The 22,140-nt window shown below is 39.9% G+C and overlaps 1 protein-coding gene across 3 annotated transcripts in view; it reads right to left on the bottom strand.

The window, feature by feature from the left end:
- The window catches only part of FBXL5 (F-box and leucine rich repeat protein 5), a 36,861-nt gene extending 17,018 nt beyond the window's left edge, over window positions 1-19,843 (bottom strand). For 2 of the 3 annotated variants that reach the window (XR_008577102.1, XR_008577101.1), the window contains exons 1-5: window positions 19,527-19,817; window positions 5,981-6,196; window positions 4,082-4,177; window positions 3,106-3,289; window positions 739-921 (exon numbers count right to left, since the gene is read on the bottom strand). Coding sequence is in view for 1 of the 3 variants with exons in the window: in XM_054825441.1 (XP_054681416.1) it covers window positions 739-921; window positions 3,106-3,289; window positions 4,082-4,177; window positions 5,981-6,196; window positions 19,527-19,760 (913 nt within the window). In the remaining 2 variants the exon portion in view is untranslated. Of the gene's footprint in view, window positions 1-738; window positions 922-3,105; window positions 3,290-4,081; window positions 4,178-5,980; window positions 6,197-19,526 lie in introns of all 3 variants that reach the window. The other variant, XM_054825441.1, reaches the window with a different exon arrangement.
- Between the last annotated feature and the right edge of the window lie 2,297 nt (window positions 19,844-22,140).

Raw genomic sequence — 22,140 nt, forward strand, 5'->3', positions numbered from 1 at the left:
ACTCTGGTAACCTGTAACCGGTCTCATTGTAATACAAGGTATTTTGTCTATTTGAACAGGTACTTTTGTAAAGGTTACACTTCTCAATAGGAAATTTTAATTGACAGGAGAGATTGAGGAACAGAAGTAAAAAAAAATAGCCCTTACTACAGTAGAAGTTATTGAAGTAATATATCTAAAGAATCAATACTAAAACCAACATTCATAGAGTCTTCTTTGAAGTTTGAATACAAAAAGAATAGACTGTGAGGAAATGTTAGAACTCCATTTGTTTCAAACTTCCATTCTGCAGTTATGTCTGAATTACAAGACAGACCTCTCAGAGGAGACCATACTAGTCAGGAGCTAACAAAAATAGATATATTTTATTTCTAACTAGTAATTTAATGAAATATTACTAAATCCCTTAGATTCTTAAATTATAATTAAGATGTTGTATTAGTGAATATACTTGTTAGCATTCATACAAGCAAACAAACCTCAGTAAGACTAATCAACAGGTTGTATACAAGAGCTACTCATGAGTTACAACTAAGACAACTTTTAGTTTCTTAATTCTACAAGATGGAAGCATGTTTCAGGGATTTTTAATATTTAACCAAGCACTATCCTTGCCAGAAGCATGCTCAGCTGTCAGGTTTGTTGTACATAACAGCCTATACTAGAACGTTCTCTTCTACAGACTCAGAAATTCTGATAATTGACATACTTTCAAAGGAAGAATTAATTTTAACTTACCTCTGGCCCAACGAACAGGGTAAAGATGTTTCCAAAGAGATCCAGTTTTAGCCAATTGTGACCATTCAGTGCTTACTTGACTACACTGACATAACTCTTGGGGGTTAAGGTAACTGAAAATGGTCAGCATTACTTCAGGAGGAAGATTAGTAATATCTGCGGTGTGCCCTGTTACTTCAGTTTCTGAAATACAGAAAGTGTGTGTTAAATGAAGCACAGCCTCGCAGCTTTAAAGAATAGTGGAACTCACATTTTGACAAGGGCAATGAAAAAATAGTTTCTAAAAAGTTTTAAACAATTGTTTAGCAAAGGAGTTATAAAAAGCAGGTATCACTTTGGCTTTAAAAAGCTTTCACTGTAATACCACCTTAAAAAAAAAGTCAGCTCAGTTTTCTGTTTGCCATTTTCTCAAATTCCTAGTTTTTTCCAACCCTGACACCACGCCCCGCAGGCATCCAAAAAAGCCCTGGACAAAAAGTAAACTGCTGCTACTCAACCACAGCAAGATGAAAGCAGTATCTGCTATAAGTTAAATGCTTTTAAAAATGCCTTATGTCAGAGATGATATATACACACCTGCTTTGCCACATTCCCAGGAAACAGTACTAGCACAGAGAATCTACCCAGTGGGACCACTCTCAGTGAAAGCGCTCAACCTCTTGACTGGGACACAGCAAAAAGTCCATGCTTAACTCTTTGCAGCTGTTTTGTATTTATTTCTAGCTTTAACTGCTAGCATAGAAAATTAATTTTAACTTCCAAATGGTAACAAGCTATTCAGGTTGGAAGGTAATACAAAATATTAAGGTTAGAGGCTAAAATATGACCACTGGAATACTTCAATGGACAGCAGTAGGAACTATCTCCAATAGCCCTCCCTTACTGCCATAGTACATAGTTTTCAGGAGGCCTTAGAAATAGCAGGTTTCACAGATTAGTAGGGATTTAAAGTTAGGACACAAAGTACATAAGATTTTACAGTGAGACAAGGATCAAGTTTATTTTTGACAAAAAGCTTCAAAAGTGAGCTTAATGTAAACTTTACCCTGTGATAATCTATTGCTACTTAAAAAAAATATAATTAAATACGGTTTCACTTGATAAATCAATATATTTATTTGTATACCTGGCAAGTTGCTGCAGGTAAACTACAGACAATTTCACACTAAAATGCAGTTAAAACTGCACAAGAATGCAAGTTGGTTTATCTTCTTCCATTTTTTAAAAAAAATGGACGCAGGACACATACTTTCTTCTCCCTAAAGTCTAGAACACAACCATTGCAGAATTACTACTGTCCCAAAATTGCTATTCCAGCTAGACAACAGCAAGTAATGCCATACGGCTACTTCTGTCACATTTTTCTGTTCAGACTCAATAGTATTTCACACCATGGACCATGATCTTTTCTGAAGGTTTCGCGTGAGGGCAGAAAATGGCCAGTTCAATAGTTCAGAGAAGCCAAGTTTCATCAAAAAAGTCTGATTACAGAGTAGTTTTTCAAGTTTTTCTAATGAGAGCACCACATCTTATCAACACCACCAAGTCAGATCATGAGCACTTGCTCTACTCAGTCTCACACCCCAGTATTACACTTTTGGTACATTCAATTCCCCTTCTTTGGGCCATCAACTCTTCTTTGTTAGTTGAGTGAAAACTGCAAACACAGACAACTTAGGCTGCTTCAACAGTCATAAAACAAACCTGAAGTGCACTTTAGTAGTTATCCATTTAATCTATGTTTCATCAGGAAAAGTAGTTACAGATGAACGCAAATTAAACATCTACTTTCAGAACACACGTTCCACCTGACTACTCACATGCTGCACAGATTTGTTCCCTTGCATCAATCCACACACAGTTTGTTCCTTCCTGATTCCCAAGAGGCCCAGGGAAATTAGATAGTGGAGCTGGGGAAGGTGAGTTGCTTTTAATTTGAAATATTGTCAGTTGGCTAACTATTCTGTGTTATTAAACCATCAACAGAAAAGCTTACAAAGCAGTCCTGAAAACCAAGAATCAAATTGCAGGATCTGCAAATAGAGATTATAATTTCAATGGAAGTATGAAATTAGAAGTTAATTATCATTTCTGCCTATTTATTATATCAAATATTAGCACAGGAGGGAAGGGAGAGGAAGAAGATTGAGAACAGGTAAACAGTGAAGTACTATCTACATTACAACCTGCCAAGAAGCCTGTATCAAGCAGCAAAGTTGCTGAAGTTTCAAAGCTGATTTGAAGAAATTCCCATTTTATAAAAACTATTTTATCTGCCAGTACGTAACTTGAGGTATGCCACCGGTGTGGCTTTTTAGATAAAAATTGCAGTTTGAAAATTACTTCAACTGTAATTACATGCTTCACCTTGATCTGCCTTCTCATCCACAGAATACTTAAAGACCTTCTGAAGCTCTTCTGCTTGATTCCACTTACTAAGACCTCTGAATTCTGCAGCCTCCTTCTGTGAGCAGTGCTGTGCAATTACTTTCTTCTTAATATCTTTCAATTCTTCATAAGTAAAGTATTCCATCAACATTGGCTGAAAAACCTAAAGCAAAAGAAAAAGGAAAAAAATCTGGTGCTGACAGTGATACGTTGATAATGCTACACAGACCTACCAACACAGAATTTCCCATTTCAAATTCTCTCCAAGTTAAACAATGTCATACATTAAGTGAACCTAAGCACAGGACCACAGAAGTTTTGAGTTCCAACTCTCTGTTTGCCAATGGATCACTGCATAGTCTCAGGAAAGCTGTTTAACTGTTTTCCCAACAGAAAAGGGAAGTGATTGAAGTTGCTTAAGCTATGTAACTTATCGAGGCATTTACACCGAAGGCAAAGTAGCAAGGTAGAAAAACATGAGAAAAGATTTCTCTTGGACACACTTCGGAAGATTTATTCTCTCTTAAGGATGCTTCCCAGTTTTTGGATACCCATAAATCATCAGACTAGCAGAACTAGTCTATGTTTGAAATATAGGTCAGAGGCTGTTTGGGAGTGTCAGTTTGAGTCATGAAGCACTGGTTTACAGGACTTCCTTTAAATTTTCCTACACATCCCCTTAAATAACTACCTGCTACAAACAAATCCCAGCCCCAGTGGACTTTTGGTACCAATTTTTTAAAGGACCAAAATTTCATCATAAATTTGGTACATTCACTGCTTCAGAATGTGTCGCTTTGCGGTCTGAGAACAGAACAATGACATCACAGTTCTGAATGCATAGCAATAAAAACAGAATTGTGGAAAATCTGAACATCTAAGCCCTTTGCCTCTATTCAGTCATTCCAAAACCCAAGGAAGATCAGCATAATACTTGAGGACGATTTTTACCTACCTCCTCTTCCTCTTTCATATGAGGAAGGAAATCCCTGGTAAAGGCTTCCAATCTCTCCTTCAGCTGTTTCGCATAGTTTAGCTGTTCATATTCATTCTGAGAAGAAAGCAAAGATTTAACTATTATCTAGTCTTGCCCATTTATTCAAGGGTTGAACTGTTAAATAAACCAGTGTTTCAAAGCCCATTATGCCTTCCCCATGCATTCAGCATGTTTGCTCTATTTCATGGTACAAATATGTTCACTTCAGAGTTTCATGACAAGCTGACAGTCTGTATTGGCCTGTTACTAGGCAGAACAATATATTCCCTTCCTGCCTGATTCCAATTTATTTTGTTATCAGATATGAATTAACTTGTCTAATCACATTTTTACTTTAAAGACTGAAGTCTGCCAATCTACAGTCTCACCCAAAGTTCAAAGTAGTAACAGACTAAGCGTTCGCACGTTTTACATAAGAATTATTCTAGGGCACAGCAGTTCCACTTCATCTTTTAAGTGCATACATTTTCTATTAGTTATTCTACAATTTTAGCTTCCAAATTATAATCAGAACTTATAGTCAGACATGCTGTATGGGTACTTACTTTGGAAATGGAAAGAAATCTTAAATAAAGATGTAACTGACTTTTAACTGTTAAAGTTAACACCAACCTCATCTATCAATTTGTTACCTTGTTCTCTGTGCCAGTAATAAGAAGCTGGTTCTGAAGTCTGCCCAGTAATTACAACATACTGAAGTTCCTCATAGTTCTTACAGTAAGTGTTGAAAGCTTTTCTGTTCAAACTTCTACAACATCAAGAAATCCCGACTATTACAGAAAAAAGCTTAAGCCATCAGTTTAAATTAAACTAACCAGACTCTCAGAAAGAGTTAAACAGTTAATGCTAAAAAGAGATAGAGAAATCTGCTTTTCTACACTTAAGTAACAGAATAACACCAGCAGCCCATCAAAGAAGGTATACAACAAAGCCAAGTGTTAAAATTTCCCCTCTCCTTCTCTTCCCTTCATTTTCTGATTCATTAATGGAAACAACTTCAGACAAATTTTAAGGTTGGATATGCACAGGGAAAAATTATTTGCAGGATTCCCAGGTTAAAACCAGCCTTAGATAGTAAAATAAAATCAATCAACTGCATATTTAGTATTTTTCTTACTGAAAATATGTGTAATAGAAATGTTAATATGGGATGAAAAATTATTACTGGAGACTACAGAGTGCAACAAGTGGGAGTCGAGTTGGGTACCCCAGAGGAAAGACAGAGCAGAATTCAAGTAGGATTCTACTGGAGAAGAATTTAACAACTTTAAGTTGTGAAAAAGCCAGCTGGAAAAATAACAATTTAGAATTTCTTGAGGACTGGAACATTAACAGCATTATCGAGCAACAGATTACTGGAAGGAGTACATGACTCACTAACAGAATAAGACAATGCTTCCCCCCCCGCTTTTTTTTTTTCTTTAAGTCCAGTAACCATCTCCATTTGTGACAAAAATATGCTATGTGCCACAAAAAAACCCCCCATACTTGGGGTTTCCTAACCAACTAATAAAAAACATTATTTCCATAATCAGAAACTGTTTTGAACAATTAGCAGAGTAGTCTTTGTATTTCCATGTTGTCTCTCCAAAACACCTCCCATTATGCAGTGATGGATTTCTGTCACAAAATACACCTCTGAAAATAACTTTTACTAGAAGTTTAGTAACTGTGATGAACAGCAAAAGAATTTGTGTTTCAAATTGGAAAGTTTTCACTACTGTATCAAGAAACCACAAATGTTTCTTCTTCCTCCTTAGTTTATTTGTAGAGAGTATTAAGAAAAGTTGAGGCAAATTAATACATAATCAGAGCACGTTTTCCTTTGGACACAAGTCCTTCTTGTAGTCTACTTACCTTTACATTCTTTAACCCTTTCTCAAAGAGGCTAAGCATCTCTGAGAGTTTGTTGTCCGAGTGCACATTGTACACTGTCCGGCTACGTTGCTGAAGTAAACCAATGATACACTCATTTTCAATCTGTTCATGCATTTTAAATTCCTTGAATGTGGCATAAAGAGATTGCAGAAGAGCCCGAAAATCATTGTTGTTGGAGAAGTTGGTCTTGGAAAGCTAGAAGAAAGAAAAGCTCATTAAAAAAATCAATGAAAATCATGTCAAGGCCAAGTTAAATCCTTAAAACAGGTATTAGGCTCCTGTTGTTCATTGCTCCCATTACTTAAAGTTGAAAACCTTCAGTTTCATAAAGAAAACTGGAAAAAATAAAAATCGAATTTGCGATTTGAGCAACTCATTTAAAAGGCATCAAAAATTAGAGTAATGAATGCTTTTCATTCCAATCTTCAAGCTAATAGATAAAAATCAGAGATTCAAGTGCATAGATAGGAATACACAAACTAGCCTTCCATTTGAATAGTAACTTTTCTGTAATTTAACTGGTGCATTAAAATATAATTTAATAAAACTTCTTCCAGAAGTGGACAGAATTAATATTGGCATTTGAAGACTACAGATTAACAAACATTTATATAATATCCCTATCAATATCGCTTTTGAAATTATTCAGAATTCATAATTATTTTAATCTTAATGCCTTACTTGCCATTTGATTTTTATTTAACAGGAACTGACAGAAATTCTATATTAAACCCTCAAGCTTGTTTTAAAACTTTCAAAAACTCATTATACATGGTCATTTCATGTATGTTTCCTCTTACAGTTCATTAAAACAGTACGCCATTCACACTGGAATTCTGTTAACTCCCCCAAATAAGCTAAGGAAACAGTTTTACAAGTCTTGTGCTTTGTGAATGAGGTTTAAGTAAACTAAGGTATTTAATTGCACTATTCTCCGATTTCCAGTGGCAACTGCATTTCCCATCACAGGCTCTGAAGGGGAAAAAAAAAATGAAGCCATAAGTTTTAGAAATATTACAAGGAACTAATATAAGATAACTACAGAAGTTACACAAAGCATAACATATGCAATAACATACATTGTAAAGAAAAGCATGTTACATTTAATCACACAAATTCTGAAGGCAACTGCCTCATTCCACGTGAATGAACAGAGCTTAAGAAAATAGCAAAGCAGTATGATAACTTTTAAAGGAAAGATCATCCTTAAGAGAACAACGCAGTTATAGCATTAGCTTAAGAATTAAAGCATTAGCTTTAAGAATAGCTCAGGCTGCCCAGAGAGGTTGTGGATGCCCCCTCCCTCGAAGTATTTAAGGCCAGGTTGGATGGGGCTTTGGGCAACCTGGTCTAGTGGAGGGTGTTCCTGCCCATGGCAGGGGGGTTGGAAAGAGATGATCTTTAAGGTCCCTTCCGACCCAAATCATTCTATGATAAGAAACCAGTAAAATCAAAGTTGTATTTAAGGAACATAAACCAATCTTGTGAAACCTTGAGATAAACAAATGTAGAAAGATTTCCTGGTAGAAATCAGTGCAATCTCCCCAGCCTGGCAGGCAGCTGAAAGGCTCAGCTGTTTTCTCAGATCTACATTTTAGCCCTTACTAAACAGTCATTATCACAGGCCCCTCAGTGTACCTTTAAGGACACATTGTTCACAAGGAACACAAGTCCTACCAAGTGAATGCAAACTATACTAACTGTTGGAAAAGGTTTCCAATGGACAGAGAACCAACAAATCAAGACAGCAGAAAGTTCTAGATAACAAGGTAGTGCTGTTTTTACATGCATACAAACAGTCACCATTAGGAACAATAAATTTTAAAAACTGCATCTTCCTCTAGTGGATGTAGAAAAACAGTAATTTTTTCCATTATGTTTTATTCCACACACAGCTTCAAAAATCATAGCCTCCAGTAGTATACAAGAGCAAGCATTCTAAAAATATTTTAATTTCATTAAAATTAAATTTAAAAAAGCCACTGGAGTATCCAGATTCTGGAATCTAAGGGGTTTACTAGAAATGGCAATCTGACACATATATGTTCATACATAATACTTACACCAAAAATAACCATAAATTGAGATATCTGAAATTTCTATCATTTAACAAAAAAAAAAAAACCCAAAAAACCACTTATTCATTCTGACATTGCATTGCCACTTCCCGGCAATCGCTAGCAATGCAACCAAAACACACTGGACATCTGCCAAGTACTTATGCAACTCCGAGTCAGCTTTGCATACTGTACGTTACACGCTGTACATACAAGCAAAATGACTGCCATTATTGAAAAAAACATTCACTTATCCTCAGCGGAGACAGAAAAATAGGGCGAAGTTAAGGGCTACGTTTTTTCCCCCCAGTATCTTTTAAATCAACTACTGAAAAAATTCATGTGTTTGCAATGCACTGCGTTAGGATTTGAGGCATATGTTGGTACATACGTATTGTGAACAGGAAGAGATCTTGGCTCCAAGTGCTATGCTCAGAGAATTCAACATACAGAACAGTGGTACCTGATGAAACTACAGGCTAGACTTTCCACACTGAAAAGCAGAAGTCTGAAGAAGCACAGGAGATGGGCACGGGAACACCTCTTCAGGATAGCCTCCTCACCTCCAGCCACTTGTGATTCAGTCCTCAATAATAGTGAAGTTTGGTTTCTAATGTAGCATTTCTCATCAAGGACTGTCTCAAAATTGTTCATTCTACCCCTAAGTATCCAAAATACCTGAAGTCAGATCTCAAAGACCTTTTCCCCCAAGAATCCCATATGCTCCCAAATACTTGGCATTTTGATTGACAAAAGTATAAACAAGACTGCTGAAGTAACAGGAAGGTTAGAAAAAACTATCGTATTTTGCTGTTGGATTAAAAAAAAAAATCACAAAATTGGTTCTGATACAAAATAGCATCTTCTCATCCTCCTGACTCAAAAATCTTTTCAGGACTCAAACTTCTGTTGAACCTATTATCATCCATAAATCTGAAATAAATACAGAATTCATTCATGCATCCAATTTAAGATTTCCTGTTATAAGTGTATTGTTATAGAAGCCACTGTAACATGAAATGCTTGCATATTTACCTCTGCTACTGAGGCTTCCAGCAGATATCCAAGAGATTAGGAACTACGGAGAGGATATGGAAGTTTAATGACTGTACTTGAATCAGCAATCGGTACATTAAAAAGGTCAACCGAAGCTGAGGAAAGCTGGCTTTTCAGAGGACAGGTAGCCTAGCAACAAAATCACTTGGTCAGATCTGTAATTTCATTACTAGGACTGATGAAGTCTTATGACAGGGGACCAAGACTATTAACAGACAGCAGCTGCTCCACTCCAAGATCCACTTTTCACCAGCTCTACGCAAGGAAAACCAGTGCAGGAGTTTAGTAGCGCAAAAGGAAACCACTACTCCCAAAACCTGGACGGAGAATCCCAAGAGAATGGCATGAGGGAAGAAATGGATTGTATTAAGGATATTTGCTGACTTGTCAAAAATATAAAGCACAGCACATGTGTGATCCCCAAGCAGGCTTAAAACAGACCACACTAAACAGATTATCACAGCCACGGGTGTTAGAGATACCTGGGAGCTCTCTCGACTTTTGAAAGCATTGCATTTAAACAATTACAAGTTACAGCACAACTGCTTTTGTGTTTGGAATGCAAACTCAAACTGAGGAGCGGTACCACAATTGAAACAGTCATGATGCCTCCTGAAGATTCATGAAATTTAAGAATTCTACATAATCCAAATGGCCTGAGCAACAGGCCAAACAACAGTCAATCACACTGCAAATTCTGTTTTAAACACTTCAGAGACCTTTGGCTGATGCAGGCATACTCTAGAAGTAGCCAGGAGCTGTTAAACTCAGTATTAACTTTATTTCGCCACATATCAACTTTATTTCATGTAAACTGGGGAAGGCAAATCAATAATCCAAGGGCTGCTGTGGTGCCAGCAGTGAAGTAAAGCACAAGGTCACAAAATGTACCAAATCTGTTCCAAGTAACAACGTGACAAGGGGATAGTCACACTAACGTAAGACTGCTGTTTTCCTCTGAAGTTCTTCATACTTATCTGATCAATTTAGGAGTTTTACCATATACGATACTTAAAATCATGACTGAAATAAAAATTGGAAATATTGATTTTTCATCAGGGTTGAAAGCAATGTGTAAACTAGTATTAGGATTATTAAGAAGTAGATCTTAGAAATTTTCTGCCATTGATTCAAGATTGGGTAGTTCTATCCTTCCTCTGCAGGAAAAAATAGTAACTCTGAATTAAGATCACTTGATGGACATCTTTTTTAAACCTCAAGTTGCACAATTAAAGAATAGCTATGCTTGAAAAATCTTTGTAGCTCAATCATATACCAGTTTTAGGTGAGTGCCCAACTCCACTGGACTACAACAGAGCCATTAACATGGTCAAAATGCACAGAGAGATGTAGCAAACACCCTTCCTTACTGTAAGCTATTATTTCATTTTTGTGCTTCAAAAACAAGACAACAGCACCAGCAAGATTAACAGTAATTGCTATTTATACAGTGCTTCATGTTCATGACACTCAACTGAAGGTAGATGTACATTCAACTCTTGCATCTCCTTTGTGGCTTTAGTGCTTTCATGAAAAAAATGAAACATTCTGTCAGAGGGAGACAGAGATATTTCTATCCAACACGTTATGAACAAATAAGAAAACTCAAGGCTGCTAATTAAATCACCAAACAAAACACAGTATAACTTGGTTTCTGGAAGTGTTTTACATATGTGCCAATATGGAAAAATCTCTTCCTAGAAGAAGAAAATTAATTTTCCAGAAACGTTAGTTTTCAGTGAGTAAACTGAAACAGTTATTTCATAATATCTAAGCCAAAAACACATGTAATGACTGGAAAGGTTTGCTTTTTCCTTACAAATATCCAAGCATACTATTAACCAGCAAAGAGAAAGTAGCAAACAGGAATAAAGAAAAAGTAGTACACTGCTCTTACCAGACTAGCACAGCATTAAGTAAAGCCTATGCTGTGTGCTAACTCTCCCAGTTACAAGTATCTCTCTACTCCCAGCTACAAGCTGGAAAACAACAAAAATATAACGAAAGAGAACAGGAAAGAGAAAACTGATTTTTCCACTCTGCCCAAAGACTTCACAAATTTAAAATGGAATAATTACTCAAGGTTAAAGAAGTTAGAAGTGGCTACAAATTCACAAACTGCTTTATTTCAAATGAGGGTTTCCCCATCAGCACCTGCACCTTCTGAACAACCACTAACCCTAAAAATTCAGTCTGGAATCTGAAAAATAAAATGAAGGCAATTTTTCTTCCTTTTCACCACAGTGCTTGCTAAGACTTATACAAGCAGCTGACTGCTACTGGAAGTGAAATAAAGATACAGTATTCCTGACGATCAACATAGACTAAATTCCTACCACTAGTTAACTCAGCAGATTTAAAACTCAATAAAAAATAGTAAAATATTTTCCATTATGGAGCTGGCAGACCACTTTGATTAAAAAAGCTAACATTTCAGAATTGAATAGCACCAGAAAAAAAAAAAAAGCAGCATGGCTTTACTAGTTAGCTACAACTTTTCACTCTTACATTTTTAGGTATTATCACTATGCATATGCAATAGCACTAAAATTCAAAGGATGGGAACCTGGATTCTGCAGAGATATTATCTCAATTTTATAAGCAAGAACATGGAGGGACAAAGACCATAACAAGGTGTGCCTGTGTCAACACCAAGAGCATGCAATTTCATGTTATAGTTAATCTGCTGTAAATTAGGGGGTGAGGATGGAGGAGGAAACACCCAGAAGCAGCAGCAGCCCCACCCCTGCTTCCAGCTGTACATTCCTACTGCTTCCCTCGAATATTCTCTAGCAATTAGGCAGCTGCAAGATGAACCCATTTGGTGTACTGACCCAGTTAGAAGTTGTGCCTTTTTACTGGGTTGATTTTTCCCCTGGTCAGTGCACTAGTCTGACAGCCAGCCTGCAGTGACACCCAGTTACATGCAGTATCTTAGTTAGGAATTCACAACAAGAAGTTCAGCTTATATTGTCCCCAAGGAAGAACTATAGTGCCAAGATAGCCTAGCAAAAAGGATGACTGTCCTCTCAGTCTTAGCTCCTTGGCTTTATACAGAGGTATACAAGGTGAACAGTAAGAGAATTAACTAAACTACTTCATGCTCCAGCTGTTCGGATGTATGAAGCCTTACATCAGAGGAGTAATACAGGTTTTCTACCCTGGGTGCTTTTCTTGGCTGTGGGTCAACACAAAATAATAGTAATTATTAAGGTAGGCAAGACAGGATCTGGCAGAACTCAACAAGAAATCCAAAAGTTTCAAACGCCCACCTGCCTGTCTTCTCTATATAATCCTGTCCTCTATGTAATCTCATTGGTTGTTTTGCATCTTAACTAAAATCTTGAAATAGCCTTTCAAAAAGAAGAAAAAAACCCAAAAACAAACCCCAAACAACAAACACTATACTAAATCAAAGATTAAGGCAGACAAAATTATTTTGTTTTTCAAAGAGCATAGGCAACAGGGTAGGTAAAATCTTGTACTCTATTTTGAAAGGCTAAGGTCAAGCTGATAAATACCAAACATAAAAGCACAGTGGAGGTGGAAACAAACTGCTGTATTTTTATTGGTGTCTTTTATATCACACTCTTGCACTACATACAGTAAATTTTGTCTAATGAACATCCATAGATCAGTTTTTGAATCATTAAGGGCTTTTCACAAAGTGACATAAATTACAACATAGGACTGAGTGCATCAAGATTTGCAGTGATGCAATTGCTGGGAGTGTCAGACCCCCTTGGGGAACTTGGCAGAAAGCACAGCTCAGGAACCACTGGTAAATCAGCTGAGGCTCCTCCATCACATGGTTTCCACAAGTCTACTAGGGATGAAGGGACACAGGCTGTCACTAGGCCTGCAGAGATGAACCCAACAAAACATTAAAGAAAAATCTAGTAAGGATATGAAAGAAAAGGGCCTTAAATAAAAGCATGATGAACACTTGTAATGATGCTGTTATTTAGGTATCTGTGTCACAGTATTTCTCATACATATTCTAGATGCCATAGACTTCTTTCCTGTCTTAGATCCTCACACAGGTTTCTGCTAAGACCTGGCCTTTTGGCCTTCTGTCAGGACATATTTAAAGTCCCAAGACTGAAATAACAGCAGCCTCAAGCCTTTTCTCCACTCTCCCACTGCAGGAACTCACCAGCTACAAACACAGCAAAAATGCCTTTGCCAATCTGCAGCAGTCTCACTGCAGTTTCCTAACAGAATTGAAGGTGGGCACTGGAAAAATTCACCATTCCAGCTTAAGCCACCTTGGGCACTAACTGCAAAAACAAATAAAAAGCCAAGTCTCTCAAGAATTACAACTTATAGCCTATTTAATCAGTTAAAGCATGTCCTAGGATAGCTGCATAAAACCTGTATGAACACCAATATACACTAATTAGTCTCTAGCTTTTTAGAGGGCATAATTTTTTTTTTCTCTGTCAGAGTAGGCAAGAATAAACTGTTGTTGCTTAAAGCAGAGAAGGGCAAAGGTGGGTTATTACTGCTCTCCAGAGCAGGCTGGAAGAGAGGACAAAAGATGAGAGCAACATGCAAAGCAAAGGGTGAACAGAAAACTTTTTTCCTACAATTTGAGAGCAAAAATAGATGCCAAACAATTACTTGGAAAAAAACCTGTTACTGTCTCTGGCATAAGAAAATACCCTCAGGTTTTTCTTATGAAGATAAAAGAGAGACACAAAAGGGCAAAACATCTGATAGGTAAGAAAAATTGGCATTTTGCTAGGCAAAAAATAAGTAAGTGGTGAGAGAGTTTGAGGTGGCAGTAAGAGCTAAAAGTGTCCTGAAAAAATGAGCAAAGTTGTTATGCAGGTCTGAAGAGCCTCACTTAAACTCCAAAAATGTTTTATCACTGTTGTCCCCCGTTTCAGACCTCCTTTGGCACCTTATTTAAAATGCATTTGCTTTAAAATGTAGATATTTACAACACACTATTACTTCCAGATTCATCTTCAAAATATTCTTACATATGAAAAATGAATTCAAAGGTGTTATTTCCCAATAGGTACAGCAAGAAGTTACTGAACTATACAGTATCCAGAAGCTAAGATGGAAAGACGACTGGCAGTCTCTGACAAAATACTCACAGACATGGACAGCTAATTGCTCACCTATCTCTGGATGCTAATGAGGTTTAATTTCCTTCCAAGAAGGAATGAATCTTCTGCCTGTAGTGACAGCATAGCCCATCATTTGCAGACTTATTAACACTAAGCATCCTAAGTAGCTGTTTATTCATTCTAAACATAGGTGAAGGCAAGTGCTCATTGCTACAGAATGTTAATTGGTAATAACCAAATACTATGAATTTCTAAATCAACACATACATTTGAAGCAGCAGTGGAAAATGAACAGCAGTGTACCAAAATACTGAAAAAGGATTTCAAAAATAGAATGAAAGCTTTACCAACATTTGTTGATTAGAAACAGAAAGACATCTTCATGGAACAGTCATCTTCTGTTCTCGAGGACATCAAGCAAAAAGTACTTGACTTTGAAATAGAAAGTTACAATGTTGATTATTTGTCTAATTTTTCCGATTTCAGTCCCCCTTCCTGCCACAAAAAGTGTAATTATAATATGGTCACCTGACTCCCTGCCCAATGCTTTGCAACTTCAATTCAACTTCATTCAGGAGTATTTTTCACTCCTAAAATGGTACCTCTGTAATATCCTTATTGTAAGATCATCACAAATTTAACACATGAAAACAATTCGTTCTCTTCAGCAGAGGCCAAAGCTTGCAAGGAAGAGAAACAACTGAAGCGCAATAGAAGGCTACTGAAATAGAAAAAAAGGTGGAAGAGAAATGCACGTTATCAAAAGAAACCATTAGGAAATAGAGAGGAACTTTTTAGCTATATGGAAGTTTTGAAATGAATCCTACAAAAATAACCAAGAACTTAACACTGCAGGTAAGCAGAACAGAACAGCACTTAGACTTCAAACAAGGAGGACAGAGGACACAGAAAAACAGCAAAAAAAGTCTATATATACACTTAGATAAAAAGAAAAGGGATATGTTAAGTCAACTATTTAACAGGAAAGGCAGAGATAATAGCAAAATTAAGTGTCATCTTTCCTCAAGTCTTCATAAGGAAGTAAATTAGGAAAAATATTTATGGCAATCAATTTTGAACAAGTAGTCAGAAGTATAGGCCAGAAAAGAAAAATACTAGTTAAATATTTATACAAGTTCAATGCATTCAAGTCAGCAGAACATGACAAAATTGATCGAAATTTCCTGAAAGAACTAGCCAACATAATTATTGAACCATGAAAAATAACTGCAGAGATATTTTGTAGAAAAATGAGATCACAGAAGACTGAAGCAAGGCAAACAGAGGGACCTTTTGATCAAACACCCAAAGGTTTCACAATAAAGCTGAGCTATTAAAGCAGCTGTTTACTTCTGCAATGGTTAGTCCTCTTCCCTCCTCCCATACTGTCAACCTGGTTCTGGAGCTTGTTTGACCTCTTAGTGAGCCAGTTTTACTGAATCACCTTGCGCTTCAGTGCACTAGATGAACTAGCTGCTCATCAAAGGACCAGACAAGCACAGAGGATATCATCAACAATTAACCCTTCCAGCAGCAGCTGGTTGTTCAGTTACAGGATGAAGTCTCACACTAATTTTGAGAGACAGACAGAAAGACATGAGAACAAGTCATCAATCACCGATAACTGCGTTACAGCATTCAGAGCATGACTATTTTTCCTATTCCTTTTCCTAAAGCACCTAAATTTGCTGGGTAGTTCTGTAACACAAAGATTTAAAAACATACTCTTCAGCAGCAGGAAGTTTGAGAACCCATACAGCAACACCAGGTGTCTTGTCTCTGAGGAAGGCCCAACCAAAATTTAATTGCGTTTATCTAGACTGGAGTCTGCTACTTGAGTAGCCCTGATCTTGAAGCTAATGAAGTAACCAGCCAGCCAGCCCGGATTCATTTAGAAAAAAAGAATCTGATTTCCTTTTGATAAGATAACCAAACTACTTGAGAGGAAGACGATACATGTTACAGATCATGATTTCTCTAAGGTTCTTGATGCTGTTTTGCCTGACAGCAAACTACTGCAATCTAGAGGAAATCGTTGCTCAAGCATTTGCATACAGTGCTCTCAAGCCATAGCTACCAATGTTTCCAGCCAAACCACAATGGTACTTTCAATACATCATCAGTTGAAATCTGTGCTGCCTCATGACACATACGATACTTTCAGCCACTGCTAGGAAAGCAGGTAATACATGAGTGGCACATTCTCGAGTGCAGGAAACAAAATCATAATGCAACAACAGAAACAGTCTCTACTGGACACCAACATGTTGATTTGAACAAGGGCATACTTTTACATCCAGGATAGAAGTCTAACAACAAACATGAAATTTGAATATCAGAGAAGCATAAAGCGAGTATACTGCTGTAAAGAAAAAAAAGCTTGCAGAAAAACACATCCAAAACACATCTGCTCTACTCAACATCCTATTTTGCACAACAGATTTCAGGAAAACATAGACATCATTAGGCTGAGGTTTCACAGTAGCTTAAGCCAATCTAGTTGCTGGCTGTCATGGTCCCACCCTCTGCCTCGCATTGGCTTCAGTACTCATCTGACCAGTGCTTGCTGGCAGCACTGCATCAGCAGAAAAACTACCCTGCTTCAGAAAAAAAATGTTTTCTGCCAGCTTAGAGCCTTTGTGAGTCACTTCAAGTGCTGATGGGAGCAAGAAAGGCACGCAGTCGTAACAGTGGCAGTCAGATAGCTTAAACTGTTACAGAACAGCAGCTTAGTTCTGACAAAAGCAACAAGTACACTGAGGTAGAGAATGCGTGACCCATATGGTGAAGTAGAATGAATCAGTTCGCTTAGGCCAGAAAACAGATAACTAAGATGGAGGACACGGCTATAATTTGCAAATGGGCACAAGATCTTTCTGACAATGAGAAAGGGTTCACTAGAGATAGGAAAACAGAATCTGCTCTATTTGGAGCAAAGATGACGTCAGGCATTAGGAAATCATTTTAACTATAAAGACTGTCTGCTGTAGCACTCCACTACCTACAGGGGGTTACATCCTCTGAGGACTTAAAGAATCTACTTATCAGAGTAGGCAACAGATTTGATAACTTTGTGGGTTTCCTTACAAAACAGAATTTTAGTTATTATTATTATCCAAGTCCATGCCACTTAAGAATGCAGCAAACATATGGTGAGATCTCTGCTAGCAAGAGTTAAAAAAGAAGTAGGATAACTTTCCTAACGCACCAAACATCTTAAATGTCTGATTCACCATCCCATCTCACATCAAGTCCAGGAAGAACAAAATAAACTGTGTCTCTCTGTTCTAAAGGAAGCACCTACACACTTTACCCATCAGTAACATAGTTGTTCCCCTGAAAAGCAAAGCACGGATGCACCCATTTCACCCTTGCTAACATTTGGTGGAATTTACTGAAGTAGCTAACAGACAGCAACGATATTACAGGGTACAGTGAACATGAGGAACAGCAGGTAACACATAATTCACAAAATTAAAGACCCCTCAAGGACAAACTAAATTTTTAAAGAACATGGCTTTACAAATTATAATTGTCATGTAAACAGAACTACAGTCTTATCTAATTACAGCATCTCAATCACAGAAGAAGTCACAGTTCAGAGAGTTTTTTCTGATGCAAAGCTAGCCTTACTCTAATAGAATGGTCATAGGCCAGGCACAGTCTGCAAGTTCTGAAATAGGGTTAAAGCATGCAAGATTGAATACTTTTTTAAAAGCGTCATTCGTTCATGCTCACACTTCTTCAAAAGAAAAAGGAAGCAAGCAAACTCCTGTATAAAGTTTTTTATAATATGAGAGATTACATTCCTAGTTTTAATCAAATTTACCAGTATTTAGGAAAACCAACCACTCCTGCTCAGGCAGTTCTACTTTTATCAAGTCATGGTAAACTTGGTCAAAACTTTGTGGAAGGCTCAATAAAACTGACAGAAATGCCTGTCTAGGAACAAACCCCAAATAACTACAGTATCTGGAGGCTGAAACAAAACCTGTCCAGCTGCTGATACTGCTGCTGGGGCAGGGGCGGGGGGGGAGTCCCAGGTGTTTGCTTCCCTTCACATAAAATCCACTCTGTTAAGATATCACCAGTTTTCATGCTGCCACAGATTAAAAATAAACTTAACTGCAAATACACTCACAGATAAAAGGCAAAGTGAAATTACACAAAGTCTTGTCTTCTCCTCAGCCTGTTCAGTTAGCTAACCCAGCAAAAAACAACTCACATTTTCTTTACCCGATTAGCAAATTGAACAGGCTCAAACAAAGGGAACTGGTGAGCCCCGGAGCAGTACAAGGTGGCATTTGAAAAACAGGGGAAGGGAGAACTCCCCCATCCTATTGGCAGTAGTAAACTATTATAGTATCTCTCATGTAACTTCACCTTTCTTTTAAATATCTGTTAGCCAATCTGGTTCTCCAAACAGCCATTTATGCCCAGAGATGGGAGGCACTACTTCTTTCAGTACGAGTGCTGGCTTTGAAGTATTTGCCTGAAACCCTTCCACTACGCTCAAAGCTGCTGCAGCAAAGTTTGCCTTTCAGGGGGCACATCAGCCTCGATTACTAACTGCTCTGATGCAAGAATAAAAATTACTTTTGTCCACGAGTAAAATGATATATATTTTAAATTTAAAAAAACCTACCTACGGTATCTTTAAGCTACTCACCAATTAAACGCTGCGTATAAAAACACAAACACAGCCCCTTGCAGACTGTTAGCGAGCACTACGCACAGCACCGGTGCCTTGCCTGGTACCGGTTAATTAACAAAAAGCGACAGGGCTTGCTGCCTGCCTCCCCACCGCCCCCCTCAGCACTTCTGCCCCGCCGCGGCCCAGGGGCACCCACTGGCACCCCCGCGCCTTAACGGGGGTGGCTGCTCCGCCGCGGCTGGCCCCGGCGCTCGCTCCCCAGCCCCTGAGCAGCAAGCCCGGGGAGGTGAGCGCCGGAGGCCCCCTTCCCCACGGCCGGGGAGAGGGAAGGCGCTGAGAAGGCGTGGTCCCCGCGAGGAACTGCCGCTCCTCCAAGAGAGCGGGACACCCCGCCGGAGGCCAGCGCGCAGCTCGGCAGAGCCGCCGGGGCACGAGAGGCGACGGGAGCCCGAGGCCGGCCCTGAGGGGCCGAGCGGGACGTGGGGCGCGGCGGGGAAGGCGGCACCACCAGCCTTGCTGCCCGCGGCGGGAAGGGCCGGAGCGTCCGGGAGCCCTGCAGCAGCGGTGAGGAGAAGTTGCCGGCGGGGCCGGGGCGGCGGCGCGCTGACAGCTGCGCACTCCCGAAATCCTCCCTCCCGCCTCAGAGGAGCGAGGCAGAGGCCGCCCCCATCCGCTACCTTGTCGCAGTAAAGCCCCACGAGCTGCTTCATCCGCCAGTGTGGAGCCGAGAAGACATCCACCTCCTCGGGAAAAGGAGCCATGTTCTCCCCATAGAGCCCCAGCGCTGGCGGTGCTAACGACGGCGCTAACATCCGCCCCGCGCATGCGCAGCGCGCCGCGGAGAGCGCCCCGTGATCACGTGACCACGGCCGCCCCGCCAGCGTCGCCGCCCGGCCTGCCGCCGCCCGCATGCGCAGTTCGACCCGCGCCTTCCCGCGGGGAGCGGGCGGCGGAGGGGGCGCGCAAGGTGCGGGGTTGCGGCGGGCACTGACGGACTGACTGCCCCTGGGCCAGCACTGACTGACTGCCCCTCGGCGGCGGGGACAGACTGCCCGCCCCTGGGCCAGCACTGACTGATTGCCCCTCGGCGGCGGGGACAGACTGCCCGCCCCTGGGCGGGCACTGACTGATTGCCCCTCGGCGGCGGGGACTGACTGCCCGCCCCTCGGCTGCTTCGGGGTTCTGTGCGGTAAGCAGGGCTCAGAGGCCAGGCCTGCAAAACGCCGGGGGCAGGAGGCTGAGTAGGGCCGCCGGAGGTGCTCCCGGTGCAGGCGGGCGCCCGGGCTGCCCCCAGGGCAGGGCCGCTGTCCCGTGGTAGCAGGTCTTCACGCCCACGGGGTAACCTGACACGCCGCGGACACAGCAGTTTTCATGCCTTTAAATCGGAAGGAATTACAAATTGCATTGTGAGTTTACATGAAGTAAACTCGCTTCACCCAACTAAACTGAGGAGGTAACAACGTGAGGAATAAAGAGGGTGCCTGCAGGCGGACTGATGTTTCTGGGGGATGACGGATGATGTGTCCCAAACTGGGCTGCAACTGCCCCCAACTTTATGCAGCATTTGTGCCAGATAAGCAAAGCTAAGTGCTGCGTTTAACATCCAAGACAAAAGGACCAGCCTTCGATACTCAATCGGCCCGTGCAACGTTTCAAAAAAAGTAGGAACACTTAAGCAGAGTTGAGATTACACATCAGTTTGGCAAAAGGTGTAAATGTCAGCCAACATGGCAATGCGTAGTAAAACCATCCACCAGCATGACCATGTGTAGTAAATGTCCCCAAAATGCATTGTCAAACATAAAATAAACGCAGCAGACCTTTCTGACTGAAAAGTATTACTATACAAAATCTATGTTGCAGTTATCAAATCGATTAAAAGCTAGCTAGTTTATAGATGTAAGCAATTAATTGTAAAAAGATTACTATATTTTGAGCACAGGCACACATACATTTTCAGTCCAGTATTCCTCAACGTACTAATGCTTTGGAATAAAATGCAAAATGGCCAGTAAAGGTAGTAGATGGTGACTTGAGAAGGAGTGAGCACGTGATGAGGGTTATCTAGATCACACTGTGCACTATAATCTTTTTATCTCTTTATCTAAGGAAACGAGGCTTAAGCAACTCCAGTATTGGGTGTTTCCTTTTCCATTCATCCTTTCTACCTCCAAGGACTTTTGAACATTCTGGCCTACTTAATCAGATTTGCAAATATGTACAAATCTTGGAAGGTTAAATACGTACAACTTTGGGGGGGGGGGTTGGAAAAGCAGTTACACACGAGAGAAGAGAAGGAAGGCAAAGCACAGGTGTTATGCAGCTGGCCAGCCAGGACGTGGTTGCATTTACTGCTTGGCTAGTACGCACGGCTCTGGCTTTGGGCTTGTGCATTTCTTGCACAGAGAATGTATCATAGCATATAAGGGAGCGGGTGAGACCTTGGGTTACTGCTGGAGGTAGAATTAGGCACCAAAGACACAAACCCTCAAGAAACAACGTTCGGTGAAGTTTGTTGCTTACAGAGGAGCTTGTTAATATGAGCAGTTCCAAGGTACTATTTCCAGGCCTAAAGCATGAAGTCATACAGAATTGGGGTTATTCTGGCAGCAATTCATGCCTGAGTTATAACAGGGGATTAATGGTCCCACCTGTTACACCTTCCTTCTGCTGGAAGTTACCACTCCCATCTGGTAGAAATAACAACAGAGAACATGTCCGTTCCTCATTGTCTAGGACTTCAGAATATAAACATATGCTGAATTTCACAGTCGTTTGAGTTAATATTCAGTTTGTGAACTACAGTGTCTCCAGAGCAGATATGCTGCCAATTTTGCTGACTTTGCTTCATGGGCAATAACCTCTTCTAGGAGAGAGGGACAGAGAGCGAGGGACAGTGATCTGCATCCAGCCTGAATTGCCAGACCTTGGGAGGCAAGATGAGCAGCCAGTTTGTGGCAGTGAAGTACAATACTACAAGAGAAAGTGCCTGATAATGGCATGAAAATACTGATTTTTTTTTCATGGACAAGTTTAAGGGTCATTTTCTACAAGAATTTACACAGAGAGATTTCTGAGGGTAGATTCTTCATTAATGTAACAGAAAAAGACATCATGAGATCCAATGACTGGAAGGTAGACAAGTTCAGGCCAGAGCAAAGGTTTGACTCTCAAAGCTATCAAACCATTGGAACAATTTCCCTGGAGGTGTGTTTGTTTAGCCATCACGTGAAGTGAATACGTGAAGTATTTAAATCAAAACTAAGAACGTAAATTAAAAATGGCTGTGCT

Source organism: Grus americana, chromosome 4, assembly GCF_028858705.1.
Source record: "Grus americana isolate bGruAme1 chromosome 4, bGruAme1.mat, whole genome shotgun sequence".
In the NCBI taxonomy this organism is placed as follows: domain Eukaryota; kingdom Metazoa; phylum Chordata; class Aves; order Gruiformes; family Gruidae; genus Grus; species Grus americana.